Below are 18,474 nucleotides of genomic sequence, written 5' to 3'. Positions count from 1 at the left end.
CGCTGATGCTCGAGGAAGGCTGTTTCATGTCTGGACACACCGGCTTGTCAGCACCGGTTTCAATGATGGTTGAATGCTGACCTAGTGGCATATTGATTAACCCGACCTGCTAGAGCTAAAGTGTTTCCGAGAGTCCAAAAAATTCCCACCCAGATCAACTCTTCAGGACCCTAAATTGCGCGGTTTTGCAAGTCTCTTAGTGAATATCGAAGCAAGCAGATATGATTAGTGTGGGCGATTTAATTGTTGAAGTTATTGATTTTGGGGATGACACTCTCTCACGAACAAGGATTGGCCGGAAATCAGCGTGAGCTCGTGGGTATTCTGAAGTAAAAAATATTCATGATGACTTTTAGAAGTCTCAATATGTTGTTCTATGCTTTACTTTCAGTTCGCTACTTCAAGTATGCCTGGAGCGAAGCTCATGGGTGCGGAACAACCAACATGAGGGATCTTCGGAGCGGGATTACTAAAGGTGCAGAGATCAGCTTGGCTTGGATTACCAACCGTGCAGCAGTCACCTTGGCTCTGTGGTTACGTTGACGAGTGTTGGGCTAATTTGCTCCTGCTGTTCCCCATCTCGGGAAAGGTTGGATCTAGGCCCTCGCTGCCCGCGACTAGAGTCTGGGCGAGAGGTATCACTTTTGTGAGTTGCCAACCACGGAAGTAAAGTTGTGTGCTGCCCGAACACGGAAAGCATGTTTCCTTGACAATCACTCAGGGCGAGTAAGACTTTCGCTGGTTGTGGTCGTGACCAAAACTCGTGTTCTCACAACAATGGCAGGGCTTCAAGGGGGACAGAAAGAATATCTTTGTTCTTTGTTGGGTATAATCGTGTGGTTCAAGATCAGAGTCGAACCTTTGATCTGGACAAGCCTTTTGCACTTCCACAGTCTTGGATCTGCACGAGCACTCCCCATGAAGGTGCAGAGGTGTTCACAGGTAAAGTGCCAGGATACTTCGGGTATTTAGTCATGATGTCAGGTAATCTCGGCCGGGTTCCAGGAAGATAAGACTCGCCCGGCATCCCCAATCATGATGGATGCCAAGCCTTGACACGGCCGTGTTCTTTCACCATCCGCACCCAGGATCTTAGATCCTTAGGGAGCACTACCACTGGGGCCCTAATCTGCACTTCCTCGCTGCCTTCACGGACGAGACAGTTGACCACCGTCGATTCATGATAGCACAAGACTGAAAGCAATCAATGATTGATCTCGAGACCGATAATAGTACAGGGTGAGAAATGTCATCGCCGCCTCGAACTCGTGTCTCGCAAAGAACTCCGAAATCCTGCAGACAATGTTCGCGGCGTAAGATGCGCTGTTCGAAAACAGTCCCATGCACGAACTGCATGAAACGGGGTCTGAGTTCTGAATGCCACCTGGAGTCCGTGATCCTGACTAAGGACAAACGTGCTCTTAGTACGGGGAAAGTGCTTCATCGGCACCCGATCGCATTTACGTCACCAGATACAGCGGTCGACCCACGTTCCTCAGACCTCGCAGAGGCATATACCAGTGCTACCACCATCAACGACAACCATCTGCGAGACCCAAGTTTGGAAACCTTTGGTGTCCTGGAAAATTTGGCCTGGGGCAGACAAAGTGACACACCACAATCTGTGACCCCAGGACGCTCTATGATACATGAATTAGGCGAGGATGGATTAGACGAGGCGTACCCAGGAATTCTGAGTCCGCAGCAGGAAGATGCAATTCTTGCTTTCCACAGGGATGAGATTGCTTGGATGCACAATGTGCTCCATGTGCCTACCTTCCTTGCGGAATGGGCAGAACGACGCCAGCAACCCAGAGAGCGTTGGTTAGCCCTAGATGCTTTGTATCTAGCATTAATGGCGGTAGGTCTTGTTCAAGGAACCCTGGTGATCATCTTCCTGACCTGAACTCAGACCGGCTTATATTACATGTCTCCTGCTCAGCATGAGCACATTGGCATTCGAGCTGGCTACAGACTTAGCGAAAGGCTCTACCACAAAACAGTCATGGTTCTTGACAAGATTGACTTTATGTATAATCAATCGAGTAAGTCATACATGAGATCTGGACGAAATGAGAAAGAATATAGCCTGACAAAGCTAGTCCATGCGGTCCAGGCCATCTGTGTCTTTCTCCCCTGTGTTTATGGTTTTGGGTAGGTAATTACGGCTATCATTCGTTGTCCAATTTTGGCTGACTTGTTGTCTCAGTGAATACAAGCGTGGCCTAGTCTTGCTGTCAATCGCTACGACCATTGCTCAAAGTATGCAACTTCATCGATTGGACTCGGGAATTGCCAATGTGGTCGAAACAGGCACAACAGATGTCCTTGAGCTAGAGATCAAGAGACGAATCTGGTGCTTCCTGGTCACACAAGATACTTACTTGATAGCCGCCAAGAAGACTTATACCATAATCCTGGAACACTGCTCAGTGAAATGCCCTTTGCACGTTGAAGAACCGTGCACAAATTCTGGCGGGGATGTTCTCCTCGCAGTACCATTGGAACATGTCACTCAAAATAGCTATATGCTTCTTCACTACCATATGTCGCAGATATTCCGCACTCTGCACTCACGGAATGGACCTCCACCTGCCGAGCCTCCTTCTCTCGAGAGGCTATACCAAAGGGTTCTGGACGCAGATGAGCAGTTGACTGAGTTCATGGAGCTTGCTCCTTCTTGGCTCAAGCTTGATGCACAGAATGGTCTTGAGGACGGGGAATCTTCCCCTCACACTTCGTCGACAACTGCTTCTCAACGTCGGTCGTTTCGGATCGCATATCTCAATATGAGATCCAAGATTCACCAGCCTTTCTACTGTCGAGCATTCACGGATAAAAAGTTCTACTACTCTAAGGCAACATGCCTAGACACGGCTCGAAGCTTACTCAGGATATTTGCCGATCCAACGGAGCAGACACTACCACTTATGTGGACGGCGACATCGCATGTTATCTACGCATGTATCACCATTGGGATACACCTTTTGTTTCCTCAGCGTGGTAGCCATAATCCTGAATCATCCTGGACAACCACAATGAGCGGAGCAACAGACAAAGCGCTCGTGAGTTCTTGCATGAATGTTTTGAATCTATCCAAACGCCCTTGTCGTATTGTCAGCAGGGGATTGAGAATGCTCAACCATCTCTTTAATCAGCAAAGACAACAGATTCCTGCCAACATGATCGTAGATCGTGCCCGCATTGAGAGTGTACTACAAGATAACGAAACATCTCCATCCGAGGAGGAGCAAGAAGATGAACTTCCACCGGCATCTCCTTTCCATTATCCACTGGACGAATTTGTTGGGAGTTTCGAGCTTTACACGAGTAATCAAGGTTATTCTCTCGATGACTTTAGCATAGTTTGAGAGAATGTTATATATATTCCTCCAGTCCTGGATGCCCAGGGTTTAAAGGCATTTACGGTGACATGGATACACAATGTTCAAACCTCCATTCCAATTTCAGTAGAGAGACCGACTTCCAACGTGTCGTACTACTCGAGTTTTCAATCTCAGCGAGCAGACTGGCAGCGGGTGCTGCATTGCGATTATTAGTACAATCAAATAAGAGTATTGAGATTTGAGCTGTGGAAGTGGAATCTGAAGCTTCTTGATTAATATTATCAGACTATTTCGGTAAGGCGACAGTATCAAAAAGGTTCTTAAGGCAGTTTTTTAAGATATGAAAACCACGTCGGGAACGGCCACTGTATCTTGGTAAACCCTGCCATCAACTGTACAAGACGGGCTCCTGAACCCTAAGGCCAGCAACCTCCGGTCAATAGATCCCTCTCACATCTTGCGGTATTCAATATCGTCCTCAAGTTATACCACGCTCTGGCCTCCTCGCCAAGCTGGATACCGTCAGAGATCCAATCCGAAAGTAAAGCAACACTTGGACCATATGACGTTGCAAGACGTCCAAGTTAATTTCTCGGTATTCTTGGCAAGAAGTAGTAGGCATGGGAAGCGCGCATGATTGTGGAGCTAACACTCACGGCTGAGTTTTTTTGATGATAACGGGTTTCGATAAGCTGCATCAAGCGTGGAGCCCATCTAGCCCGATCTATTCTCTATCACTTTTTATCAATTTCAAGAAATTTGGATTTCTTCTACACATCATCGATGGTGTAGTCTGTCCACTGCTGAATGAACAAGTCCTGCGGTTCGCGCCGGCCGCCGATTACATGTAGATACTAGATCAGTCTTATCAGAAGGTAGTGCGTATCTATCTCAATGCACGCCGGAGGAACTTTGCTTTGAAGCACTATATCAACTTCTCTATCGCACTTTGAAACCTTCTGATTCTGGAAACAAACTTCGATTCATTTGAGCTTCAATCACAGGTATCATTTTCGACACGAGTACTATGGAGCGCAAGAAGAACTTCACAACAGCCTTCAGATCTCGCAAGTCTCTGAAGGAGCTGATTACGACCACAGAAGGCGACATGTCATCCTCACGCTGGATCAACAATGACTTGCGTCCCACTCCTCCTGGTAAGTCTTGAGTGTCATTAGTGTCATTATACGACCCAGTGTACAGTTATATTGATCTGATCCTGCTTTTCTTAGAATCCAGAACTTGGACATGGTACCATCTTCCTCTCTTCTGGTCCGGTCTAGCTTTCGGAACCACGGGCTGGAACATCGCTTCTTCGTTGATTGCAGTTGGTTTGGTATGTACACTACTCATGACCCTTGATACTTGCTCACTTTACCGCGGAGATATGGGAGTGTGCTGACTTGGTTGACTGCGTAAAGCAATGGCAATACGCGCTGGCATCGTGTTTCATAGGTAGCGCAATTGCTGGTGTCGTCGTTACCTTTTTAGCCCGTATGGGTGCTCGGTATCATGTTGGATAGTGAGTATTTATCCAAGACGGCCATCCCATAACAGTCACTAAAGCATCCGCAGCCCCGTGTTCCTCCGCTCGGTCATGGGCATGTATGGCTCGTGGCTTTTTGTTTTCCTCCGTTTGATGACAGGCCTTTTCTGGTAGGCTCAAAGTCGCCCCCATTAACCTCTTCTCATGACTAACAAATTTTCAGGTTCGGTATCCAAACATATTCTGGTGCAAATCTCATTTCTGTGTGCCTGTTGTGCATGTTCGGTCACAAATGGAGAGACTTGAGCAATACGCTACCATTATCCGCAGATATAACGACCAAACAGCTGATTTGCTTCTTCATTGCTTGGCTCGCTCAAGTGCCATTTGTATGTTCTTGCCCTTAGACTGCCTCACAGAAATATCGTGACTGACAGATCAACCTAGTTCTTTGTTCATCCGTCCAAGATTCAATGGTTCTTCACTGTCAAAGGCCTCGTCATGCCAATCGCCACCTTTGGACTTTTCGGATGGTGCATGGCGGAAGGGCGAGGAATCTCGACGATCGGTAACCCGCTCACAAAATCTGCTAACGGAGTTCCGCTTGGATGGGCTGTCGTGGCAGGTATTAATGCCGTAATGGGATCCCTCGCTTCCCTCATGGTTACACAGCCTGATCTGTCTCGATATTGTCGAAAGGTTTCAGATGCTGGTTGGCTCCAAGGTTTGGCCGTCTTCGTCTCAAAGTGCCTAGTGTTCTTCCTCGGACTTGCTGCCACGGCTTCCATACAAGGTGCTTGGGGTAAAGCCTACTGGAACATCTGGGATTTGCTGGGGGCGATTCTTGAACATTACTGGACCGCTGGAGCCAGAACCGCGGTGTTCTTAGTCTCCTTCTCCTTTTACTTGTCTGCGATTGGATCAAACATTGGAACCAACACCATCGCTTTCGGCGCTGACCTGACTGGAATCATTCCAAAATACATGACCATCGTCAGAGGGCAAGTTATCTGCTGTGTTCTCGGTGTTGCTCTCGTCCCATGGAAAATTTTGGCATCTGCTGAAGCTTTTGTCACATTCCTTGGATCTATGCCAATATTCTTCGGCCCATTGTCTGCGGTACGTTTTATTCCAACCAATAGCACAGCATAGTACTGACTTTCGGAATAGCTCATGATCGTCGACTACTACTGGGTACGAAAGGGCAACCTGCATGTTCCTTCCCTCTATCGTGGAGAGAGAGGCGACCTTTATTTCTTTACACAAGGTTTTAACTTGCGCGCATATGGAGCATGGCTTGTTGGCTTCTTGTTCGGTCTACCAGGGATGATCGGCCGCTTCCATCCGACAGCAGTCAATGATGCCGCGAAGAATATGTACCGAATGGGTTGGCTTCTGACTTTCACTGTGACAGGTGTGGTCTACGCAACACTCATCTACCTTTTCCCCGTGCGAGTCTATCCCGAAACTCACCACACTGTGCCAACCACTTTCGAATACCTGGGAAAGAGGGATGGATTCTTCGAGGATGACACACCTGAAGCTCTTGTTGGCATCGAGGGATTAGATGCTACGGTCGACAAACATACTATGGTCTCCGAGAAAGCAGTTTAGACTCATACATTGTGCTTCAAAGGTAGTGCTGGGCAGAGGATAAACAGTGTTGTTGAACTCGGACAAGGAGAGAATTAAGTAGACTGAATTAGGACAATTTGGCTGCTTGGCGGCTGGGGCCCGCCATCTATATTCAATTTATAGGCAGCAAGGTGCCGGAACAGCATACCTGTGTGTCGCGATACTTAGATAACGAGAAACCTAGCTGGAACAGAGCACCTGTCGTACAAAGCTAAGCTTTCACGTGAGGTACTTGATGCACTGAATCCCCATCCATCGTGAGCAAAATAAGCCCGAGTGATAGTATTCAAATAAACGGGGTTTGATATAGGCGTATAAAATAGCGAGTTAATAATTATGTTAGAAAAGATTCATTGAGTATCAATGCCAAGTTACTGAATTGCAGTAACCGGAGTAGTATGCCTAGGACAAGGTTATCGTAGTCTGTGATGATCAGTACACGTTTGATTAAGCCTGTCATTTGGAAAATTAGGGCCAACGCCGGACCAGATGGATACATATCACTCCACACTGAAGAGGTCGGAGAGTGGCGAAGGCTCTAGTATCTCTCATTCTTATCACCGAAAAGGCAACCTTCGACATGGAACTGAATTGTTGCGACAGATACCGGGTGAGATTGTGAATTGTAAATGAAAACTCGGCCGGGTGACCCCACAAGTTGTGAGCTTCACAAGATTCTACTCGTCGTTATCAACGACATCTATGAGATTGTGGACTTTAATTGGCTATCTTAAAATCTAGTGTGCACAGTCCTGAACCATTATTTCAGCTAAGCATTGTGCGTTGGGTGTTGTGACAGAAATATAAATCTGTCGCTGTAGTTCGAGCATCGACGCTTACACATATCAGGGAGTTAATTTCTGGCCCAGGCGAAAGAATAAACATTCGACTGCTCCGATTATGACATAGTCACCATAAAATCTGAGCTCCAAAGTGTCACCAACAAACATGTCGCCAGCAGCAATTGAGGTCAACGGTTCGCCAGTACCTGAACTTAAGCGACAGCTAGCATTTTACGGAACCCTAATTCATTGCCTTTCTTCAGCGAAAGTCGAGATCATCGATCGCGGGCTACTACTGGTAGACACCCACGGAAAAATCGCCAATTTGCACAAAGACGTCTCAAAGGATCGGATCGATGCCCTTATCTCTGCAGAAGGATGGGAACTCAACTTCGTGGCCGTCACTATCCTCAAAAGGGGTTCATTCATCGTCCCAGGATTCATCGACACCCACAATCATGCTCCTCAATGGACTCAACGAGGAACAGGACGAGGCCACATCATCATGGATTGGCTGAATAAGACGACGTTTCCGCATGAAGCCAGATTCTCGGATACAATCTATGCAGAGAAGACTTATGCCGCTTGTGTTGACGGCTTCATTAAGCAAGGAGTCACTACGGCATGCTACTACGGGTCCTTGCATGGCGAGGCGACCAAAATTCTCGCGCAAAAGTGTTTGCAGAAGGGCCAAAGAGCATACGTGGGAAAATGTAACATGAACCGGAACGCTCCGGATTATTACAGAGATGCCAGCGCTGAGGAATCTCTGGCCGTGACAGAGGACTTTATTGCTTTCGCCGCAAAGCTCGATCCTCACAGGGAGCTCATCACACCAATTCTCACGCCCAGATTCGCCGTGGCATGTGATGCCGATGTGCTCTCTGGGCTGGGGAAGATTGCAGCCAAAGATCCGACCCTGCCAATCCAAACACATTTCAACGAGACACCGCAGGAAATGGAGATCACAAAATTGCTGTTTCCGGAGTTTGGCAACGAGTCAGACCTCTATGAGCACTTTGGTCTGCTTAACAGTCGGTCTGTTCTTGCCCATTGCATCTACATGGATGAGTACGACATGTCACGCCTCGAGCATTTGCAATGTGGCATCTCTCACTGTCCTGTGTCCAATATCACCAGCGGTAGCTTCGGCGTTGCGCCCATTCGAGAATATCTAAGAAGAGACATGAAAGTTGGGCTAGGAACAGATAGTGGTGGCGGATACTCCTCGTCCATCATCGATGCTATGAGGCAGGCCTTTGTTGTCTCGAACGCGCGAAAATTAATGCCAGACTACGACGCGGCCAAGGATAAACCACTATCATATTTCGAGACATTCTATCTTGCCACCTTGGGAGGTGCGCGTGTCTGCAATCTTGAGGACAAGATTGGAAATTTCATTGTGGGAAAGGACTTTGATGCCTTAGAGATACATACTATTGGGGATGATGCTGGGATCATCACCTTGGTCGAGGATATCGACACAACCGCCGACATGTTGGAGAAGTTTATCATGAGTGGAGACGACAGAAACATTGCTCGAGTTTTCGTAAAGGGACGCTCGATCAAGTGAGAAATTTGACATCCCATTGCGACTCCAAAAGATAGAGGCATAAAGGCAGCTCGTAGCTACCTGAATTTCGGCGCTGCAGTGGTTTATCGAGAGATTCTGAGCCAGTATTCGTCCTTTAACATGATGCTTAGCTCCCAAGGAAGAAAAGCATATGCACCCCGTACTTGTTAGAGTTTTAGGTGCCACCGCCACCTAGTACGCCACACGGCGTACTCCAGAGTGTCCAGCAATTTCTTTTATAGGGCACCCTGCCACCTATAGTTAGGTGTATACAGCGGGCTGCCTGCCCCTAAGGTTAGTGGGAGCCCTCAAGCATTCCATTCACTTCATACCTTGCTCATAGTACTGCAGCCTGCATGTGATCGCCGCAGCAGTGACTCTTGGCCTTGTGATTCGATTTTTAGATGGCCTCCACCCTCAAAAGCTAGTTATCCTTCGAATGGATGGAGGTAATAGTAGAGATTGCTTCCGTTGTCTACAATATCGATTCCATGGCATGTAGTTCACCAAGTTTCTCGGGATTTTTCTGTGACAGTAACTACACTTCTTCCGTACAGCTGGATGGGGAAGTTGACGGCCTCAGTACTCGCTAATCTGGAGTTCGGTGACTCGGAGAACCGACTATAGTCCGCAACCGGCTCCGAAAAGCTTACAGTACTACTTACTTCCCCCAATGCATTGAGCGTCAAGAGTTCTCAAATGTGGTTCTTGTATCTAAGACTCTATCATTTTTTCGAACCAACACAACCCTGTCAAGCGAAGAGACGAGATTGAACTCTTCTATCTCGAAATGAAAACCCTCATTCCTTTAGCCCTGATATTGTCTCTTACGTTCCGTTCGGGCCATGGATGCATTCCTCAAGAAACAGACTTTGAGCTCCAAATTGAGACCGGCCTGCAACGTCGCTCCTCGTTAGGACATGTTGGGCGAAGGCCAAAGCGTGGGATTCATAATGTACACTACTTCAACGGGATGAAATTCGTCCCTGGAGCAGTGGCAATGAAAGATGGTCGAATAACCTTCGACGTACATGATGTCACGAGTTGGATTGATGGGCAGCATGGATTCCTTCTCCCGGGGCTCATCGACAGCCACTGTCATCCTCAGGCTATCGAGGACCTAGAACAACTCAGCAGCTATGGCGTCACTACCGCTCTATCAATGTCATGTCCCTCTTATCCACTTTGTGCAGCATTGAGAGACCAACCTGGCCTGACCTCATTTTTCACAGCCAGTCGTTCAGCAGTTGGTCCGAACTCCTCCCACGCGATCAATCTCCGAGTACCCCCCAGTGCGTGGGTTTCATCGCCATCTCAAGCTACGCAGTACTTGGTGGATGCTTTTGGGAACAGGTCAGACTATATTAAAATTATTGCCGAGCCGAATGGGGTGCCACAAGATGCGCAAAACACCTTAGTGGAACTTACACACCAGAAAGGGAAGAAAGTCATGACGCATGCAGTCACCATAGCATCTTACCTACAGGCAATCGAGTCAAAGACTGACGGAATTCAGCATACGGCAGGAGATGGGTATCTGACTCAGGCAATGCTTGACAGCATAAAAACTTTCGAACAGTTTGTCACCCCAACCACTGTCATTGTGAAAGCATTCTTATCAGACTCTCGATCTCTGGCTGTTTCAGATTATAACAACGATTCTTGGGCTATCGTCATCGAGAATGTGCGTAGGTTGCATGATGCGGGCGTGCCAATCATAATTGGTACTGACTCTATTCCCAGTACCGGCCCTGCTGCTGCCATAGTAAACAACCCCTTGGGTAGCACTCTCCACGACGAATTGGAAATTTGGGTGAAGGAAATTGGACTTCCTCCGGCTCAGGCTATACGGGCGGCTACCTCATTACCTGCCAAGCTACATCAATTACTAGACCGAGGAGCGATCCTGGAAGGGAAAAGAGCCGACCTCCTGTTATTGAGATCGAATCCTTTGTTGAATATTTCGGCTACAAGGGAAATTGCAAGAGTGTGGAACGGAGGGATTGAGTATACTTCCATGACTAGATCATGATTATTGTGAAGATAGGTTTTGCTCGAGTCCTCAACTACTGGTCGAAAAATATGAGAATATACATTAAAAGCCTCATGAGATCAGCACTAAGGCTTCTCTCCTATTGACATTGAGATCAATCTTGATTTGCTATTTCTTATCAGGAAAACCTTTCTCTTTTTACAAGGCCCGGTGCAGTTGTGGTTTTGGGTAAAGTTCAGTCCACTCAAGTTGAGAGGAGGCTCTTCAAAGTTCAAACACTCCACCTAAATTCTGGGTGTTTCCATTCAAGATTCTGGATCGTTTCCTGAGACAAGCCAGTCAATTCGGCAGCGCTATCTCGTTGTTCTCTGCGTCGGTTATCCCACTTCATGTATAATAGTGTAGCAGTAGCAATCAAAAAGATCAACGCCGAAGTAGTCAGATTGATGCCAGCACCGATTCGGTAGGCTGGGGCGTCGGCTGGAAGATATGTCCAGGTCGCAATGAGACCGCCAATATTCCCGCCCAAATTGGCGAGGGCTATTGCTGAGTTACGTGAGGAGTCGGACATGGCATTCGCAGCGGCTTGGGCATTGCAGAAGATACCAAATGGCATGGCGGCGGCAGTGAGGAGAAATATCGCTCCATAGCGTGCTGATGCTTGCTCAACGGATGTACCAAGAAAAATGGCATACCCTGCTACACACACAGGAGCAGTCAAACACAGGAAAATCTGCCTTTGATGCACTCTGGTGCTGATGGCAGGCAATATTAGAACGGTTGCGACTCCGACTATATACGGTGGGACTGTATAAAGCTGCTGATGAACAATCGAGGTATGTGGGTAGATGGTCGCAACGACAGTGGGAAGGAAAACAGCAATTCCCTGCACGGATATGCCCACGAACAGGAAAATGAACATGTTCGAAATCTGTACTGGAGAAGTGATTCCACGAAGAATCTTCGTACGATTCCATTTATCGATGAGTTCGGTGGCCGCCAGCCTTTCATTCTGGAGCCGGCTGATAGCCAGAGCTCTTTCATCCTGGTTCAGCCACCGAGCTGTGTGAGGCTCATTGGTGATTGTGAAGAAGGCGATAAAACCAATAGCCATGGTGATGATACCCTCGATGGCAAATATCATGCGCCACCGCTTGAGGCTGCCGAAATGATCAAGGGATAGAATTCCCGATGCTAGTAAGCCGCCAAAAGCTCCTGAGAGTGGGCCCGCAACCATGTAAAAAGAAATACGAACTACAAGCTCATTCTTTCGATACCACCGTGAGAGGTAGTATGCAATACTAGGAACCATTCCAGACTCTGCCATTCCAAGCAAGAATCTGACAGCATACGCAGCGCCTTTGTTTTCGACAAAGGCCATTGCGAGGGTGAAGAGACCAAATAGAAATGTTGCACCTGGAAGGAACCATCCGGGGCCGATTATCTTGCAAATGAAGGTGCAAGGGAACTCAAAGAGGATATAAGCCACGAAGAACATGCATAGCGCCGTGTTGAAATCCCATCGCTTCATATGTAGGTCAGATTCCAGTCCGGCAAGTCTCGCATTGCCTGCGAGATCAGCTACCACGCTCTCACGGTCATATTAACGAATGTAAACTTACCAATATTGACACGATCAAGGAAACAGCAGAGATATATGAGGAAGACGTTGATTCCAACATAGCGATCGATTTTGCGGCGCAAGTGCTTCTCCGCAGAGGTGTCAACAAGCGTTGATTGTTCAAATCTTTTGAGTGATTAGTCTTCTAATGGCTTCTAGATGAAATCACTTACTGATGGGTATCATCGCGCGCTGCTACAACCGCCGTATTCTTGATATCCAGGTGCAAGTCACCTTCTGCTGACAAATGCTCTCTCTTCTCAAAATCTTCGACGTGCTGGGGGGCCAGATCGCTCTTAGCCATAGCGAGGGTTCCTAAAAGTGATCGATCTGTGGCATTTGTTGGTCAAAAAGCTTTTCTGTATCAGAAGGCTTTTAGTATGCTCACTAAATGTTGCTCTCTTTACGCCAGGTGGTTTTATATGATAGTTCAAAGGCCCCTGTTCCGACACCCAACACCATTTTAGACCCAGGTCTGGCTTCCCGCTGTACTGTACTCCCTTTGGATTCAACCGTTTGGGACGGTCCGAGGTCAAATTCATATCCATTCTGATTGATAAGGTCGGAGTAAGTTGTGGCTTACAACCTCCGGTACAGGCATTCGATCGGATACATCTCAGATATCCTTTATTGTGGAGAAGGTCACCGATCTCTTGGTCCGGCTTTCGATTACAACGGACAAGGCACAGTGTCCCATGACCTACGTGTGCAATTGAACTCCGAAATGATTATGGTTAAATATGCCAAGACCCCGAAACAGCTCCCCGACTCGTCAAGGCCTCCGGATGCAACAGAATGTCTCTGGCAGCTTGCACCGATGTGATCGAAACAACCGAGGTCCACATATCAGGCGGTGGGGAAATTCAGGTCGCCCATAATGCGGCTATGCCGAACTTGAGAAAGACCAATCGGGTGATGTGCAAGTAATCTTCTGGCTACCATCTGAAACCATCGGCACCGAGACTCGACCTATGCCTCAATGTGACCGGCCGATTAACATAGGTAAATATCTATAGCTAAACAGGTAAAATACAATCACTTTCAGTAGCTGGGAAGGAAGGAACAGGTAGGGTCTGTCAGCTCTATTGCCAATACCCACGCCATTCAACTCGCGACTACTAGATATCAGACATAAAACATAGTTGGCAGGCAGGTTGAGAAGGGAGAAGATGGCCCCGACTGAAGAGTTCGACAACGCAGTGAATAGTGGGAAGGTCATAAGTCCAAAGGCTCTTTGCCATGTTGTGTTACGCACTTCAAATCTCAAACCAATGCTGGCATTTTATCTGGAATTTCTAGGCGGCCGCATCGCATATGCAAATGAAATGCTCGCATTCATTACGTACGACGAAGAGCATCATCGCATTGCTTTGTTGGAAATACCTGGTACAGAGGACAAAATATCAACTAGTTGTGGCCTTGAACATATTGCATTCGGGTTTTCCACACTGTACGAGCTCTTCCTATCATATCGCCAACGGCTCAAGGCTGGAATAAAGCCTCATTGGTGTGTCAACCACGGTCCAACAACAAGCATCTACTATAAAGATCCCGACGGCAATATGCTAGAGACTCAGGTCGATAATTTCGATACGATCCAGGAAGCCGATGAATTTATGAAGACCCGAAGTTTTTCTGAGAATCCCATCGGTGCAGACTTCGACCCGGAGGACCTCATCCGCAGATTTTTCGCTGGGGAGGCGGATTCCTCGCTGAAGAGACGCATTGAGATTGGGCCGCGCCAGCCGGATGCTACTATTTTGTCATAGGGGAGAGGTTAGCGTAACCTCTGCTCAAGAAAGATTGAGTTCTACGTTGCAATGTATTTTACCATGGTCGACGGTTGCAACGGTAAATTGTGGAGACTGTCTAATGCGCCAATAGCAGGGACTTCTACATAATAAGATAATGCTGTTGTTCTGCACACGATAACGTCCTAGACGCGTCGGAATCATAGAATTCCTGTGTATTCAAGTCGATTCATAGTGAATTTGTCCACGCGCAAGTACGAACAGTGCAAAATCTCATCGGCAGCTGCTCATTCGCAGGTCATCAAGTCGAGGTACGAAAATCTGGGCAACACAAGTTGGTCAATCGAATGGCGAGACTTTACCACTCGAATTCATACTTCTTTTCTATAGTCAATGTGTTTTCTTATCCAACCACTGGTTGTAGTGACTGTGGATGCTCCTCGACACTGGATTCGCGAATACCATGTGTTCGTGCTCGGACCGAAACAAATTCACGTTACCGTTCGCTCATTGCACCCCCCTGTTCTGAAGGTCTTTAGGAACAAATACCGAACAATCTGTTCATGTCGCCCGTTTTTTGTCACCATTAGCTTGCAAGTACTCCCCTAAGGCCGATTTGGCTTCTTCCACTGTCGCTACAATGCCAATGATATGATGATCCGGTCTGACAAGAATTGCTGCGCTACTAATTTGTGCTGAAATTGCTGCCCAGCATGCATCGGCGTCCTCAAAATCACGATTGAGTTGCTGGACTATCACGGGAACACCTCGTACTTCAATGGTCGTCCTTTCTGTAAAGTCCTCAGGAGTGAGAAGAACGAACTCCCTCCCACTAATCAGGTCTAAAGTTGACACTTTTTGTCCTCGGCAACAGACCCAAATGTGAGGGAGCCGTACCCCAGGGATGAACTCCTTCTTGTAATCCGCTGGACCACGCGTCCGACTTCCACCGTACACGTAGCCCAGTTCAAGATCAGGTGAGTGAAAGTGCTCCCAATTATCATCAATGGCGTCTTTAATCTGTTGGCGACAGTTGGGGTCCGCCATGAGCTCCTCTGCCAAGATTCCAGGCTTCAGGATTGCCGCAGCGAGGCGAAAGATCTTTCCCTCATTGATCTTGCTTTGTGTGGCGTTTTCTAAGGCTACTGGACGTCTCTCACCCGAGATTGTCGCTAGGAAAGACTGCTCAGTCCAACCGTGTTCGATTGCAAAGATTTTCCAGGCAATATTCTGGACATCTGCAATGCCAGTATTGACGCCAAGGCCTCCTGTGGGCGGAAAGCTATGAGCAGCGTCTCCAGCTAGAATTCCATTTGGTACCTTGGTTGAATGATATGTGTCAGCAATTCTTGGGGATGTCGACCAAACTGTGATTCCAATTTCCTTGTAGTCTAATGGCACTTCTCCAATAGCCTATAGACAGCTTAAGCGACATCAATCAATCGTAGTTATCGAGTTCACTCACCTCACCAACCAGAGCCCTGAAGTAACTTGAGGTCAAGCTGTCTTTCGATGTTTTCTCTGGATCAAAAGATGTAAAGTAAACCCAACTAGTCTTCCGGTTGTACGCGATTAATACTCCCATCCTATCATGGCTGAGAATGAACCACAGAACCCCTGTGCTCAGATGTGACAAGTCGGCGCTGAAATGAACTGAGGCATAATGCAAAACTTGCTCCTTGTCCGCCATTGCAGGTCGAAAGCTGATTCCGAGCTGCTCTCGGGATTTGCCATTAGCTCCATCGCACCCTAACAAGTATTTACTCCTCAGTGTAGTTGTAGTGTTTGTGATCCGAGACAAAACCTGTGAGATGATTAAACCATCTGACGCCTTGGTGCAGTCCATCCATTGATGTTGGCGTCTGATTTCAACTCTTCCAGTGGCTAGCGCTTCATGCAGCAAAAGGTCCTCCAGATAAGGCTGCGCAACGTGAAATGCCACTTCAGGAGACATAATTTGAGCCTCATCCTGTTTGACATCTATCGTGCCAAATTGGACGCCGCGCATAGAAGACGAAAACCTCACAGAATCAGCTTCTTCGGCCTGAAGCCCGTGCTTTCTGAGTGGCAACGTATCAACTTTGAGCTGATGAAGGATTTCTAGTGTTCGAGAATTGAGATAATGCGCTTTTGGCTGGTCTAATCTTTCCGAGTGTTGTTCCAAGATGATACTGCTATATCCATAACGAGCCAATGCCAATGCTGTGGTGATTCCCACTGGCCCTCCGCCGATTATCATAGCAAATATGTCAATGTGATCGCAGCTGGCATTTTCTTGGTTCCTGGACATCCTGATTCTTCGCAGCCAGTGTGGCAGCTGGAGTCCTGTTCAAGATATTTCAAATATTTAGTTTCAAGAAAGCAACGGTTCAACGGAAGGTCAGGAGGAAGTATGTCAGTAGGTTTAGTTGGCACCACCAAACACTCATATCTTTGAGATCACACCAGTTGAGATCGGTGTTTGTAGAAGTCTGCGGTCATTATGCAGCCCGAAGGACCAATCGGACTTTTGTTACGAAAGGATCTAGATAGTGTCTCTGTTAGCGTCGAAGGACAAATATTGCAAAATATGAATGGTGGCCGCCTCTTCATGAAAGGCCTAAATCCAACCGCGGAGGTCGCAAGATTTTTAAAGATAAGTCCATCACTAAACCAAGTAAATCCTTATTAAACTTATTACTCGAGGATGAACTGTACTATACCCTTCAAGACAACAGTCATACGTAAAGTCATATGCAGTAGTAAATCTGGAAGTTAATCAATAAATCTGTGTAAAACCACCAGTCGAATCGCGGATATAGTATGTTCGTCCTCAGACTAGAGCACCTTTTCGACGGCAGAGAGTTTGCACGAGGCTTTTGCGCTGTATCCGGCTAGTGCCTTCAAGTGGCTTCACGCTCTGAGGTTAAACGATATTGCTCTCGGACAAATACGCCGGGACACAATCTCTCTCGGTCTCTTTTGCGAATGAGAGTAGGGATCGAGGATGTCTGTTTTTTCCCTAAAAAGACAGACATTTAGAGGTATGTGACATGTCTTTAAGAAAACCCGACGGTTTTTTGTCTTTTTACACTTTCGGTTTAGCGCGTGCCAAGACTCTCTAAGTATCGATAAATCTCGTCTTTACAAGTCTAGTAGAGTTCTCTAAAAAATTTAGGTCGCCTTCGGCGACTAAATATTCTATTAAAAGTGGGTCAACTTGAAATATACCGACAAAATGTCGAACCTCAAGAAAACGCGACACGTCTATTGTCGTAAAATAAAGTGACATTTTGTCGTGTTCGACAGGGTCTCTCGATCCCTAAATGAGAGGTAAATCAAAACTTCGGTCGGGCCTAGAACTGCCAGGGGGTTTACACGTCGCCACGCAGGCAAGAGAGGTTGGATACACTAGCTCCAGAGAGTTGGTAAATGCCCGAAGTCCGAGAACTAGTCGACACCGTAACTAGCCAACGGTTCATCCACAAATGCTTCACTCTTGGAAGTCATGTTAAAGTCGCTTTCTCTACATTAGTTAAGAGTGGTTGGAAGTAAAACTTAACCCTTCATTGAGATGGCAAATAGGAGCGATCGACAGGATCATTTTCTCAATCTCGTTGAGATTAAAGATCTACTGGTCCGGGAAAGATTCTACCGTGACAATGCAAGATGGACAGATCTTAGAGGATGCTACGATCCAGATACCACAAAAACGACTATCGATATCTCATGGCAAGTTGCAATCTCGATGAGCTGTCGATGAGTAAATTCAGCTGATAAGACTGTGCATCCAGGTACTCTGGAGATATCGACGGCTTCGTCTCCAAATCCAAAGAAATGGAAGCCGGTGGCCTTCGGAGCAACCACGAAATAAGTCCGGCTGAGATAAAATTCAATGGTTCTCGTGATAAGGCTATATCGGAATCACCAGGTTGCCTGCGTGTACCTGTCAGTATTGATCAAATGGCGTACCATTTGACAGCTCACGTGCGTTTCATCTCAAGACTCAGGAAGCACGATGATCGATGGCATTTGCTTAGCTTCGAAGCCATCTATGAATCTGATTACCTGACACCGGATTTTGCGACTCAGAAGCGTCCCTCCACGGAGCCTTCACCCACCTCAAGAAAGAGCTACCGTACCACTACCTGGGTCCTTGAGCAACTGGGTCTTACTATTAACCAGGACTTGCCGGGATCCGATATGCCAGAAAAGGTCGAGGAAATGGTCAACAGGAATTTCAATTGGCTCAACGACTAGATGCATGACTGCACAATGGCTCATACAGTGCTGTTCCGCTGAGACCA

General features: G+C 47.2%; 6 protein-coding genes across 6 annotated transcripts; 4 read left to right on the top strand and 2 right to left on the bottom strand.

The window, feature by feature from the left end:
* Positions 1–1,354: 1,354 nt before the first annotated feature.
* Positions 1,355–3,371, top strand: LTR84_007142 (uncharacterized protein; the record flags this gene model as incomplete). The annotated part of the gene is made up of 4 exons (XM_064850695.1): positions 1,355–1,861; positions 1,913–2,045; positions 2,103–2,154; positions 2,210–3,371. 4 exons carry the CDS (start codon positions 1,355–1,357, stop codon positions 3,369–3,371), a joined length of 1,854 nt encoding a protein of 617 aa, XP_064702361.1.
* Positions 3,372–4,374: 1,003 nt separating this feature from the next.
* Positions 4,375–6,447, top strand: LTR84_007141 (uncharacterized protein; the record flags this gene model as incomplete). Its single annotated transcript, XM_064850694.1, has 7 exons — positions 4,375–4,504; positions 4,580–4,683; positions 4,769–4,854; positions 4,923–5,003; positions 5,057–5,222; positions 5,281–5,952; positions 6,004–6,447. The coding sequence occupies 7 exons, from the start codon at positions 4,375–4,377 to the stop codon at positions 6,445–6,447; spliced, it is 1,683 nt and encodes a 560-aa protein (XP_064702360.1).
* Positions 6,448–7,416: 969 nt separating this feature from the next.
* Positions 7,417–8,823, top strand: LTR84_007140 (uncharacterized protein; the record flags this gene model as incomplete). Its single annotated transcript, XM_064850693.1, has 1 exon — positions 7,417–8,823. One exon carries the CDS (start codon positions 7,417–7,419, stop codon positions 8,821–8,823), a length of 1,407 nt encoding a protein of 468 aa, XP_064702359.1.
* A 2,264-nt stretch (positions 8,824–11,087) lies between these two features.
* LTR84_007139 (uncharacterized protein) lies at positions 11,088–12,741 on the bottom strand (the record flags this gene model as incomplete). Its single annotated transcript, XM_064850692.1, has 3 exons — positions 11,088–12,385; positions 12,439–12,563; positions 12,611–12,741. The coding sequence occupies 3 exons, from the start codon at positions 12,739–12,741 to the stop codon at positions 11,088–11,090; spliced, it is 1,554 nt and encodes a 517-aa protein (XP_064702358.1).
* An 865-nt stretch (positions 12,742–13,606) lies between these two features.
* Positions 13,607–14,206, top strand: LTR84_007138 (uncharacterized protein; the record flags this gene model as incomplete). The annotated part of the gene is made up of 1 exon (XM_064850691.1): positions 13,607–14,206. The coding sequence occupies one exon, from the start codon at positions 13,607–13,609 to the stop codon at positions 14,204–14,206; it is 600 nt and encodes a 199-aa protein (XP_064702357.1).
* A 543-nt stretch (positions 14,207–14,749) lies between these two features.
* On the bottom strand, positions 14,750–16,478 carry LTR84_007137 (uncharacterized protein; the record flags this gene model as incomplete). The annotated part of the gene is made up of 2 exons (XM_064850690.1): positions 14,750–15,601; positions 15,654–16,478. The coding sequence occupies 2 exons, from the start codon at positions 16,476–16,478 to the stop codon at positions 14,750–14,752; spliced, it is 1,677 nt and encodes a 558-aa protein (XP_064702356.1).
* Between the last annotated feature and the right edge of the window lie 1,996 nt (positions 16,479–18,474).

Source organism: Exophiala bonariae (genome assembly GCF_035927105.1).
Source record: "Exophiala bonariae strain CCFEE 5792 chromosome Unknown scaffold_28, whole genome shotgun sequence".
NCBI classification, from domain to species: Eukaryota; Fungi; Ascomycota; class Eurotiomycetes; order Chaetothyriales; family Herpotrichiellaceae; genus Exophiala; species Exophiala bonariae.
Note: the sequence above shows the minus strand (reverse complement) of the source record. Positions and strands in the feature narration are given on the sequence as shown.